The following is a 12798-nucleotide window of genomic DNA, read 5'->3' as shown; positions in this document are numbered from 1 at the left end:
CGGCTTTTCTTCTTGATACACTTGAGTGTGGTCTTTGCTTGATCTGTGTGTACCTCTACCTCTTGAGGTTAGATTTTTTTTCTCCCTCCCCTCTTCTCTCTAATCTTTGAAGTTGTAAGAATCTTGACAGCCCTCTCCAGAATCTCAGGACAGCATGCTAGGCAACTTTAGAACTCCTAGACCTGGGATATCCTCATCTGGTCACTGCTCTGAGTACAGGCATTCTGTGCTGTTCATTGCTGAATGTCACATTTATGGTCTATGTCAGGGACAGGGAACCTGTGGCTAGGGCCACATGTGACCTCGAGGCCGCAGGTTCTCCACTGCTGGTTTATTCTAGGCATTTCTGATCCACCTGGAGCTTTCATAAGGGAGTTCTCTCTTCTTTCTGCTTTTGCGTTCGAGACATTAAAGGCAACACATGCCTCTGGTGCTCTGCAATGATATTGACTTGTTTTCCTGAGATCAGGTATAGTTTTGTTGGCGGCTCATTCTTATTGCTTTTGGGCTTCTTACTTATTTTTTCTTTATTTCTAGAGTGTAAATGCTCATTGAATTTCTTGATCATTATAAGGTCTGCTGTAATCTTTAGGTTTTTGCTGGCATCTAAGTATTAGAATTGGACCACAGTTCATTAGCCATCATGGACAGAAACCGCTTCTTTTTATCTTTATGGGGATTTAAAAAATTATAAGCTTTGCTGCTTCTGGTTCTAAATTTGTATCTGAATCAGAAACAAATTGAAGCTACAATTATACAAAAATAATTTTTAAGTTTTTTATCTCTTTCAGAATAAAGCCCATACCTAGTTAGGCTGAAAATGTTAAAGGGGACAGCATAGATGGGAATTTATTTAACCTGATCATATTTTCCCTTTCTTCTTTATCAACGAGAAACTAATTGTGATTTATTTGTATAGGTTTTGTTCCTCTCTTGTTTACATCTTCATTTTTTCTTGTTTCCAAGATTTTAAATGGATGGAATTTCATTCTTTTCTTCTTCCCTGCCTTTCCTTTGAAGTACCTACTGAAAAATTCAATTCCACAAGCTTCCAGTAGGGGATTCTTATCTGCACCATTCCATATTAGACATTGAGGTTTCAAAGATAACTGTGATACAGATGTTACTTTTAAGCAAAGATGGGAATAATGGTGGCAGAACAGGGAATGGAATAAATATAAACATGATATCTAACAAAAGTGTAAAAAATTTGATGAGTGAAGGCTCATTTTCACTTGGATTTGGAAATTCATGAAGAAAGGTCATTTTAATTTGAGTCTTAAGTGAAAGAAGGATTTTACCAGATGGAAATAGGGCTAGTTCATTCCAGTTTTGGAGAATGCATTGAACATGGGGATAGGCAATGGCAGGTTGAGAATGAAGGGGAGGGGGATGATGAAAATATTTCAGTTTGGCTCAAATATATATGAACTATATACTATTGGATATTTATTAGATATTGGATAGTTAAATTAGAGAGCCTTGAATGTCAGTATCAGGAGTTTATATTTTATCTATTGGCCAATGGGGAAATCCCTTAACTATTTTGAATAGAGCAGTAATAGTTGTGCATTACAATGATTTGGGCAGCAGTTTATAGGATGAATTGAGAAGAGAGAGACTGGTGCCTGAAGAACAGTTAAAAGGCTAATATAATAGTCAAGGCCAGAGGTGATGAACATCTGAATTAAGATACTTGGTGCTATAAGAAATGATGAACATACTGACTTCAGAAAAACCTGGAAAGACTTATATGGTCTGATGCTGAGTGAAGTGAGCAGAACCAAGAGGACTTTGTACACAGTAACAGCCATGTTATGCAATGACTAAGAATGTTAAACTGAACCCTTCTCAGCATTACAAGGATCTAAAACATCTTCAGAGGCCTCAGGATGGAAAATGCTGTCCACACCCAAAGAAACAACTATGGAAGTCAAATCGCTGTCACTTATTTTTACCTTCTGTTGAGTTTTGTTTCATCTTTCTGATGGTTCCTCCTATTGGTTTTAATTTTTACTTACAACTTCACTAATGTGAAAATATGTTTAATGGGAATGTAAATGTAAAGCCTATGTCAGATTGGGCGCCATCTTGGGGAGGGGGAGGGGGAGGAAGGGGGAGAAAAATTTTCAACTCAAAAGCGTATGAAAAAAAACAAAAAAAATTTAAAAAAATGAATTAAGATACTTGTATTGGGATTTAAGAAATTATGCCAACTGTAAGAGAGACTGCAGAGGTACAATTACAGTCTTGGCAACTCATTGTAAGGTGGAAGTTGCACTTATGTTACTGAGACCCAAACCAGTGTGGGGAACAAATGTTTGTGTGTGGAAAGGTGCATTAGCTTTGCTGAAATCCAAACCAGGCTTGGGTGCCTGCTGTTTGGTTAGTGTATAGAATATTAGGAAGGTGAGTAATGTATAATGAAAATGGAAATGTGGCCACATGTGAAAATTTTTAGAAGCTGAACAGAGAGTCAGTAGGGAGTCACTGGAATTAACTGAGTAGGGCAATAACAAAATCATTTCTTTGCCTAAGGAGAGTTACTTTGGCAGCTATGTTAATGATGAATTTGGGAGAGGAGAGTCTGAAGGAGATCAGTTAGGAGGTCTTCACAGTAACCCAGGTGAGGTGTGATACGGTCTTGTACTAAAGTTTTCAGTAGAGAAAAGAGGCGGGATGAAAGAGATATATAGAAGTAAGAAATGACAAGATTTGGTTTCTAATTGTATATGTACAGTGACTGATAGAAGGGAGGAGAGATCATACTGAGATTATTAACTTGAGAGACTGAAAGGATATTGATGCTTTTGCCCAAACTAGAGAAGTTTTAGAAGAGATGGGAGTTTGGGACCAGGTTGGGGTAGGGAATAAATATATGGAAATATATTTGGAACTCTTTGGGAAAAAATTCTTGCTTAAGAAGTATACACTGATTTGGGAAGTTGTCAGTTTAGGAGGCAGGTTTCTTCCCCCTTCATTTTCTAAATTGTACATGAAATTACTTTCCTTTATATTTTTTAGATAATTTTTTGAATTTTTGTTATTAGTTGGCTTATATTAAAAGAAACAACACAGTTTGGCCTCTTAATTTCCTTACTCCGAATAAGAATCATTTTTGCTTTTTCTTTGACCTGGTTAATCTTTCTTGTAAAACTTTGATCTAGGTTTTCTGTTCACTTCATAACTGTCATAGTTGATTCTTCCTTCAGTGTCTTTAACCCTTGATTTGGTAAAAAACGTGTCTGTTTTCTCTTGTTACCTGATAACTTCTTAATGACAACTAACAGGTTATGTGAGATGAAGGCTATTAACACTAATGGCTAGAAAGATAACTGATATAGCATGGGGAAGGTTAAGGATGACCAGGAAAGTTTTGCAAGTGTGCTTGTGACAGGAGAGCTTAAAGACCATGAGAGTGTTTCACTGATGTCATAATGGATTAAAGTGCCTTCTTACTGTCCTTATTTCTCACAGAGTTTGTTCTGGGCTTTCACAGTCTTGTCAAAGACAGATGTTGGAGAAGTGTCTCTAATATTTCTATTTAAGTTCCTCAGTTTTTGAGCAGACCTCAGTTTAATTTAATTTATCATGATCAAACTAGGTTGTTTTTTTTCTGTAAATGCTTGTGAAAACCAGCTTACCCTGTTTTTATCTTATTGTTATCTCTTGTACAGACTTGGAAGAGAGGATTTTTTTTTCTGACTGCTAGGCCTTCCCATGATTTCCATTGTGCTTTGAAGGTGTAGCCATCATTAGCTTTACAAGCCAAGAAGTAAATGCCATTAGTTTGCTATCTGGGGGACTGAGACTTCCCAGCATAATATGTGCAAACTATTAAATATTTTTAGATTGTGTATTTCTTAAAAGTAGTGCCCAGAGGTCTCTGAATACTCACATAATATTGGAAATATACTTTGCTTGATTCTGAAACATAGCCACCAACTTTCTATAGAAGTAAGCAAGAAAACTCCTTATGGAAGAAGGCAGCATGAAATAGGAGAGCTAGTGTAGTATAGAGAAGAGCCTGGCATTTGAGGAACCAGCTTTGGATCCTGGCTTGTTCAATTCAGCATGTGGCTGCCCTTAGGCAAGTCACTTCCCATCTCTCTACCTCACTTTCTATCACCGTAAAAAAAGGAGTTTGTACTCGATAATCTTAAAGGTTTCTTCCAGGTCCAAATCCTATGACTAAAGACAAGTGAGTTTCTCTCATAACTGCCACCCTTTCCCGATTCTACACTTCCCAAATAGTGTTTTTATTTTGTCTTCTCAAAGTTGATGAGTTGAGACAGAGTGTATCAAGCTTCTTCTTAAGTGGATCCTTGGAGACCGTTCACTGATGGTGAGCTGAGAGCAAGGGTTTGGTCCCTTGTGACCTCATAACTTTTTAATCACAACAGCCTGTGAAAAGAAGGCCACTTATTGATAGAGCAATACTTTGAATCAACTATGGTATTTCTTTTCTTTGAAACTGCAAATGCCCCTCAAGTAGAACGAACTGTGGACTTGTGAGATGCTCCACTCAGCCCTCTTTCTACTCCAAAGGAGGCCTGTCCGTCATGCGTATTAACCTCTCTTAGCATCTGGCGCTTTACATTGGTGCATGACTTTGCCTCTTGTGTGCTTCACTTGTTTAATTATATTCCCATTCGTTGGCATGAGAGCATGAAACAAGAAGCTCAGGGGCAAATGGGGAGGTTATACAACTAAAGACTTTAAAACCAAGAGGCATTCCTTTGATAAAGGAATGGCTCCTCCGTGTAAGTGGGAGCACCTCCATTAGCATTAATGGAGTAAGTACATCAGCCCAGGCATCTCAGAGGTTAATCACGCTTCCTGGCTGGCCTTTGCCGTCAATACTGTGTGGCGCCTAATTCTGTTGCTCCTTCAGAGGCTTTCCTGACAGCACACTAACAGACTCTGTGTAAGTCATTTCTTATGAATTATTGAAACAAACGTTTGGCTGCTAATTGATGAACACTAATGTGTTTTCTAATCACTGCAGTTTGAGTTTTTAGCACTAAACAAAACAGTTACAATTGATTTGTGGCTTTTCCTGGGTTTCAGTCTGCTGCTAACTCTGCCTTTGTATTTGAATTCAGCAGACAGCTTTGCTGGTCATTTTAGTTAAGTATTTATTAGGACGCAGTATTATGGTTCTTTAGTTGTCCCCTTCCCCCCTTCTATAAATCTAAAAGACAATTGAGAATTGACTATCTGGCTTCCTATCCATTCTTATAAGGTATGAGTGATTCTGGATCCATCCTAGGACAAGTGGCCTGCTTGCACATTCAACCAAATGTGAATCACAAGTAGTAATAAAAATGGAGTGCCTTTATAAAAGAAACTTGTTTTGCTGGGTTGGCGACAGAGATGAGTCCTAGCCTATATTCCAGTTCTTAAACACTTCTGATCATCTTCTTAATGTTTTACAAGTTACTTACCATTCTGTATATTGTAGCTTGTTTGTAAACATCCTGTATCCCTCTAATGAGTGTTCCATGTGAATAGAATAGATTCTAATTTATTGTCTAAGACATTGTGTACATCAAGCTTTAGTTGTTTATATGTTTGCTTTAAGTAGAAAAGGATTATTTCATAATCTTTGAAAATATCTTATGATATGTAACCATAATAGCGTTTTTGAAATAAATTGAAGTATTTTCTGCTGTCATGTAGGGTAGGAGCTTCAAGGCTAATTTTTTGTAATACTCCATTTACCAGTTATTAGCATTTTAGTGGGAGATGGTATGTTCATTGTGCCAGATCTTAGTGGTTAAGATACAGTATTACAAAACACAGTAAATTTTAGCTATGTTGAAAAGAACAGGCCCAACTGCTTGGCAGAATTACCAATGTAATTTGACCTGATTTAAACTAAAGGACAGAATTATGAGTAGAATATTTCAACAAGAAAGTGGCATATCATGCTGTTCATGTTTTTTTAATTAGGATATTTCTTTGAAAGTGTGTATTTTAAGGAAGGAGAAAAGAATTATGTGTGTATCTCTGTGTGTGTATGTGTGTTTGTTAAAACAAACATACTATGTATTTAGAACATGTCACATTCATACTGAGACAACATTGTATATTGGAAGGTAGTGTGATGTTATGACATAGTTGAAAAATTGCTGGATTTGGAGTCACTGGATCTTTTACTATTGATGTCAATTCTCTCTAGGCCTCAGTTTGTAAAATTAGAACATTAGACTAAAGGATCTTGAAGGTGCCTTTCCAACTCTAAATCTTCTGTGTGTGTAATGTACTCTCAAGGGAGAAAAATAATTTCCTGGTTTTTTCTATCTTCTCTCTGCGTGCCCCCCTGCCCCTCATTCTCTGTCAGCTGAGAGAACATTTATCAACCTTTGCTTTCATACTCCCCCAATTTACTAAATCTGAAAATCATGTTAAAAGGCACTGGATCAGCCTTAATGAGATTTCTTTTTTTATTAAAGTCATGAAAAAAAGTAGCTTGTGGGATTTTTGGAGGCTACTTCAAATCTGTGAGAAGAAATAGTGTAGGACCATGTAGTGGTCATTTGCATGAGAAATCCAAATGTCATCCTTTTTAATTTTCATTGCTATAGACCCTGAAAACTGGACTGACAATGGTTGGGAAAGTGGTTACCCAGCTGACTGGTACACTGCCTTCAGGTGTAACTGAGGAGGATGTTGCCATCCATAGCAATAACTCGCCGAAGTCCTCTGGTCCCAGGAATTATCACAGTTATCGACACGGAGACAGTTGGAGAAGGGCAGGTAAGAAGAGGCTCTGGTGCATGTGGCAAGCAGACATTAAATTTTTTTTTCCTGGATTTCTGCTTCTTGCAGGGTTTGCCTTGCTTTTTATCTTGCTTCATCGCAGTGGGGAGTGTCTTTGTGTCTGCCAGGTCAGCAGCATCTGCATGTCCGCTCTGCTGCCTGCGTGGTGAAGCGTCATTGAGGATCCAGCTGAGCCAACATGTATACAGCCCTTAATGCTCATTTACATGACATTTTGACAACATCGAGTGTGAACTGTCAGTTGTGCTTTTCTCACACTTGCTCAGCATTGACAATGATTTATGCTGACCCGTGGTGGTGTTGCTCTGATTACAGTTATTAATGCAGAGTGTAGCAACAAACTCTGACTGGGATTTAGAATCTTGGTGAACTGTTTGATATGGTGTAATGAAGGAATAATTAGGAGTCCATTGTAACTTGAGTGAGCTAGAATATTTGTGAAATAAATTTGAGTGGACAAGGGTGGTGCTTGGCATGTTGAAAACAGCTATAAATCCTGTTTCTGGTAATCCATTTGTTTTAGGAAGAAAAAAAGGAAACCTTCTAAATGAATTTAGAAACCTGTCCCAACCTCACATTTAGAATTCTCTATAAGAAAGATGAGTAAAACGATTAAGTGATTCAAATGTTATATTTTGGCCTTGGAATTGGCCTTTTCTTTGCTTAGTATTGTTTTACAAATATTTTCTATTATTTGCTGTTTACTTATTGAAAAAATTGGATTGCAAACTTGTGCAAAAGTGTGCTGGAAGTTGAGTTTCCTTATTTAAATATAATATAAATATAGGAGCAGAAAAAGAGTTTAGCATTTCAGAATCAGTGGCATAACTTTAGGTCCTATTTTATTTTGGAAATGATAGCATTATAAATCCATTTTTTTTCCCAAACTACACTAGTGTCAAGTTAGATGAGTTTAGGGATCTGAGATATTTTCTTCCTTTCCACAATTTATGAGAACATGTTTTATTTTCTTACTTAAAGGCAAAAATGAAAAATTATGACTTTTGTAGGGTTTCATGAAACCTTTATATTTGTCTTTCCTAATATTTAACTTGAAATTGATTTTTTAGCAGAAATTTGAAACATGAGATAAATAATTTCATTTCTATTGCCTAGATTTTTATTTTTTAAAGCACAAGTCACCAGGAGCAAACAGACCTGTATGTGGGGTTTTGTTTTGTTTTGTTTTGCTTTTTGGTTCTGTGTTAGAGAATAACATTGGCTTTGTCCATGTGATATGTCCATACGATGAATAATACCAACCATTGTTAGAAAGTTAAAATGTTTATTTCTCTTCAATTCTAAAAATATCTTAGGCTAAACACTGGGATCCAAGATAGTCATTATTTAAAAATAATATTGCCCCTAGAAATAAATATATGGGTATAATTTTTGTGACTTCATTTAGCATTATGCTTTCTAAGGTCATGGCAGTTGAATATCTTCAAAGCTTAAGTCTGATCTTATTTCATTTTTCATTTTGCAAGTAAGAGACTGAATAAACGTGAGCATAATAAATAAGATTTTTAAATACAATGGAGAATTAATTTTTATGTATCAATAATTTAAATTTAATGTTTCTAAAATGATTCTGCAAGTAAAGAAAAAAATTCATTTTTCCTTCCCATCAGGTTGTGAATGTTTCTATTAAAATAATATATAAAATTAACTCATTGTGTGAGATAAGAATTCAGTATTGATGGAATTAAAATTGTTTTAGCTTTATGCCATGCATATGTTCATTTCTTTCTTCAGAAAATATCATTTAGAAAGTATCAGGGGCTTTAAAGTATTAGCCCAAAATATCAAATGTTCCTTGGGAAAATATGCTTTTAGTATATTGTGGTAGACATCTTGGTGAAATATGGCATATGGCAGCTGCTTAGGAGTGAGTTCCTGCATTAACAAACAGTGGCACTTTGAGAAAGTTTGAACTATAGTCTAGTGAAAAGAGAAAGGCTTCAGAATTCTGAGCCAGTGGATCTGGCTGTCATATTTTATTTTAAAACAGAATAAAAATAATTTTCCCGAACCCCAAGTAACTTTGTGGTAAACCAAAATATGTTAACAAGGCTCATGTGCTTGTTTAAACTTCCTTTTAATGAAGTGTTAGCAAACTTTTCAGTTGGCCTTAATGGCTATTTATTTAGACCTGTTAATTAGCTGAAATGGATAGAAATAAAGCTATACAGATGTTCCGCTTTTAAAAATTGGAATTAAATACATAAACTTTAAGTGGTTTGTGAGTTTTAAAGAAAAAATATTTGCTTTTGACCTTTGATTCTTGATTCTTAATTAATTCATCACTAGGCCACCCACATTTAGTTTCTAGTAATGACCTCTCAACACTAGGCAGTTTTGTGACTACAAATAAGTCTGTTAAACATCTAACATTTGTTGACAGAGAGATAGGTGGTCATTTAAAAGTGGAAAATTTGATTTTTAATGTTTTTGATGAAACAGAAAGGTGAAAAATGGCATATTAATTAAGTACTCTCATATATTATCTGAAGTGTAGACCAATATAGGAAGAAAACGGAAAAAGAGTTACTGTGTCAAAGTATAGCATTTTGGCCTTTTTGTGTTTTCAAATGTGATTGGATTTTTCCCTGTTCCTTATTAACTTTTTATTACGTTAAAGAGGAATTCTCTGGGATTTGGTAGAGGAGGTGGAGTTTTGAGGGGAAAGGAGAGAAGGAAGAACTGTAGACCTCTGCCATTTCAAAGGTTCATTTCCATTTAGTCAGGAATTGATAGCAATTGAACCAAATAAAGATGCTTATCATGAAGTAGGAATCATAGCAATGTTAGCTCTTCAAATGCCAAAAACTAAACGATGTTCAACATCAGCAAATTATCCCATGTGTAATTCTCATTTAGAAAAAGGTAATGCCATTTCATCCGTGGTTAATGATGTATGTTCTAAAATGTTGTGTTATTTTCATTCTGTCGCCATACATTTTTGAAGGTGTTTGGGCAATATTAGTTTTATATCTACATGTATTACAGAATAATTCTTTGTTTTAAAAAAAGCACAGGATTCCCTCAGAGCATAATTTTGTCTGCCTTTCTTTTATTGAAGGGAATCTGTTTTTTGTCAAGAAGACATTTTTGTCTCAGATAAATAGTTCAGTCTGAGCGCAAGGCTGTTTTGAGTTTATGCTGGATTCTATTAAAAGGAGTGCAGTAGTTAATGTTGTAGATTTATCACTTTTAGCCCCTTTCCACTGATGTTTGACCTTAGCTATAATGTTTTTTTCTTCCTCATACATCTTGGGAACTGAACCTGACAATGCCTTGGTTTTTGCTGTTTAAATCCAACAAGCCTTTAATAAAGATATTTTCATGTTTGCAGTAGAGAGTTATAAAATCTGATTTGTCGTCTTTCTGATGCTAATCTGATTTGTTTGATTTTATGATTATGTGATCTTTCTTTAGTAACTGCATTAAGGACAAAAACAGTTTGATTGAATTTGTACACATTTTTTTTGGTGTTACTTTCATGTTTTATATAAAAAGTATTTCTAGACTTGGTTAAGTTAAGTGGTGTTAATTTGCCATTAAGGATTGTTATAATTGCTGTCATATTTACTTTTGACTACTGGTCAACAGTCTTGATCTCTCTCAAAATGAAGAAAAATATATTTTGGGAGGATAAAAAATGTAAGCCACCCCTTAGCCATAAAATAAATGCTGCTTTTGATAACAAGTTTAGTGATCCCCTAGGTGTTTTGTCAGTCTCTATTCAGATGACAAAGACTGGCTTATCCATCTTGCATCAATTATGGTGTTCTGTTGAACTTTAATACAGTCAAACCGATAATGCTTGCTCATTGGCTCAGTGTGCTCAGTTAAGTGGTGAGTAGAGACTGGTCTTTTGGAAAATTATATTTTGCTGTCTGGTGGTGCTGATGTCCTGGCAGTTCAGACAGGATGAGAAGTGATTCTGTGGATCCTCCCCAAAAGGGCTTAGTTGTTGTTATATGGAATTACCTCTCTTTTAGTGCTTGTGAAACCTATTGAGAGGATATTGAAAAAGCATCCCTTTCCTGTGTGACGACACAATGACCTGCAGGAAACCCAAGCTCATCTGTATTTTCACCACCTGGCTTCATGGTTCTTATTCATGCTGACGTGAAATACAGCATCAAGATTATTGTGTTAGAAATAGAAGAAAATAAAGGTGCAGCACAAGGGCTACCAGTTCACCAACTTTCTGTATGTCTATAGTTCAGTAACATAAGGAAAATCAACAATATTGTATACTCGACCAGCTCTGGCAGATGTAACATTTTTCTTCCTGCATCTGACCAATGTTGGAGTTTGGGAGACCTAGTAGGAAAGTGGGTTCCTAAATTCTTATGTGGCTTCTGCCTCACTTGTATAGTGAGTTTGGTCAAGCTCTCCTTTTTCATTCTGCCTCAGTTTTGAGGCAATCAGTAAGAAGATGCTGACAATCCCTATCTATTGCTACAGCAGTGTAGCATTGTTATGGCGCAACTGTGGTGAAGGGTAAGCTATGTCCAGAGAGCAATTTTATTGAAAATTCACTTCTTCCTCCAAAATTTTGAAAAATACACCTAGCTGTGGGAAATATAGAAAAGAAAATTTGCAAAACAAGAGGGAAAAAGATGTTTGGTTATAAGGTCTGATAAGGTAAGATACATATAGTAAAAAATTCTTCAGTAAACACTGAATATCACCACAGAGAGAGAAGGGAGAAGGGTTAAAGAAGAGAAGGGAGAATCAACTTGGGTATGTCAACATGGCTGTCTGTGGTTAATTCCTGAATGAAACTGGGCAAGTGTAGCAATAGTGGCATTCTTGTGGCCTTAATTCTTCTAAGTTAGGTTTTCTCTTCTATTTTTGTTTAAATTTTTAAAAATATTCCATTTGGGGACAGTTGCATGACTTATTCCTTACCACACGCTAAATTTTGTCTTGCTCTCAAGGTTAAGGGAAGGTGTCATTTTCATAATTTTCTGGTAATGTTTACTTACTTTCTTCCGTTGACCTCTGCCTGTACTGTCATGTCATCTTAATCTGAACAGTAGATATGAACAAATCAAAGCCAGAAGTCTTTTAATTTTGTGCACTGTTGCCCAACTTCTACATAGGGTCTTGACACTAAAGGCAATGTTTTATTCTGTAGGAGGGTAGAACTTTGGTTCCACCTTCCTATAACCTTACTCTTTTATAATTAGCCTCTGGGGAACTGCAATACTTATTGAACCTAATTCCTCTTAAAAAGATGTTGTCAATCAACAAATATTTTATTAAGCATTTACTATATGTCAGGCATTGTGCAAAGCACTGGGGATAAAAGAAAGGCAAAAACATGATTCCTGCCTCAAGGAGCTCATCTTCTGATGGGGGAGACAGCCTGTACAAAAACTATGTATGTGTAGGATGTATACAAAATAGATGGAAAATAGTCTCAGAAGGAAGGCACTAGCACAGTGATGGGACTTGAAAGTGGAGCATAGAAAGATATTGGTATCGATGTCTTGACAAAGATGGCATTTGAGCTGATTCTTGAAGGTAGTCAGAGAAGCTAGCAGGCAGGGGTGAAGCTAAAGAACATTCCAGGCATGACAGACAGCAGATAAGAACTCAGAGATCCAGGAGATGGAGGGTCTTGTGACAGCAATAGCAAGAGGGCAACGTTTGCTGGAGAATTAAAAGTGTAAGAAGAGATAGACACACAGATTGTCGAGTGCTTTAAATGCCAAATAGAGCATTTTATGTTTGATCTTGAAGCAACTGGAGTTTCTTTAGTAGGTGGAGACATGGCCTGACCTGTACTTTGGGAAATTCATTTTGGCAGCAGATTGGGGGATTAATTGAAGTGAGGAGAGATTAGATACGGTGATACCAACCAGAAAGCTATTGCAGTGGGCTAGGTGTGAGGTGAAAAGGGCCTATACCAGTGTAGGTCAGTAGAAGGAAGAGGACATAAGAGCCATTCCCTAATTGATAAATGGTCAAAGGACGTGAATGTGCAGTGTTCAG

General features: G+C 36.3%; 1 protein-coding gene across 1 annotated transcript in view; it reads left to right on the top strand.

The window, feature by feature from the left end:
• The window catches only part of BCAS3 (BCAS3 microtubule associated cell migration factor), a 766782-nt gene that overhangs the window by 191012 nt on the left and 562972 nt on the right, over positions 1-12798 (top strand). The window contains 2 exon segments of the mRNA XM_078156106.1: positions 6591-6692; positions 6694-6762. Of these exon segments, the coding sequence (XP_078012232.1) occupies positions 6591-6692; positions 6694-6762 (171 nt within the window).

Source organism: Phascolarctos cinereus, unplaced genomic scaffold, assembly GCF_003287225.1.
Source record: "Phascolarctos cinereus isolate Bilbo 61053 unplaced genomic scaffold, phaCin_HiC Scaffold_5;HRSCAF=322, whole genome shotgun sequence".
Taxonomy (NCBI): Eukaryota; Metazoa; Chordata; class Mammalia; order Diprotodontia; family Phascolarctidae; genus Phascolarctos; species Phascolarctos cinereus.
Note: the sequence above shows the minus strand (reverse complement) of the source record. Positions and strands in the feature narration are given on the sequence as shown.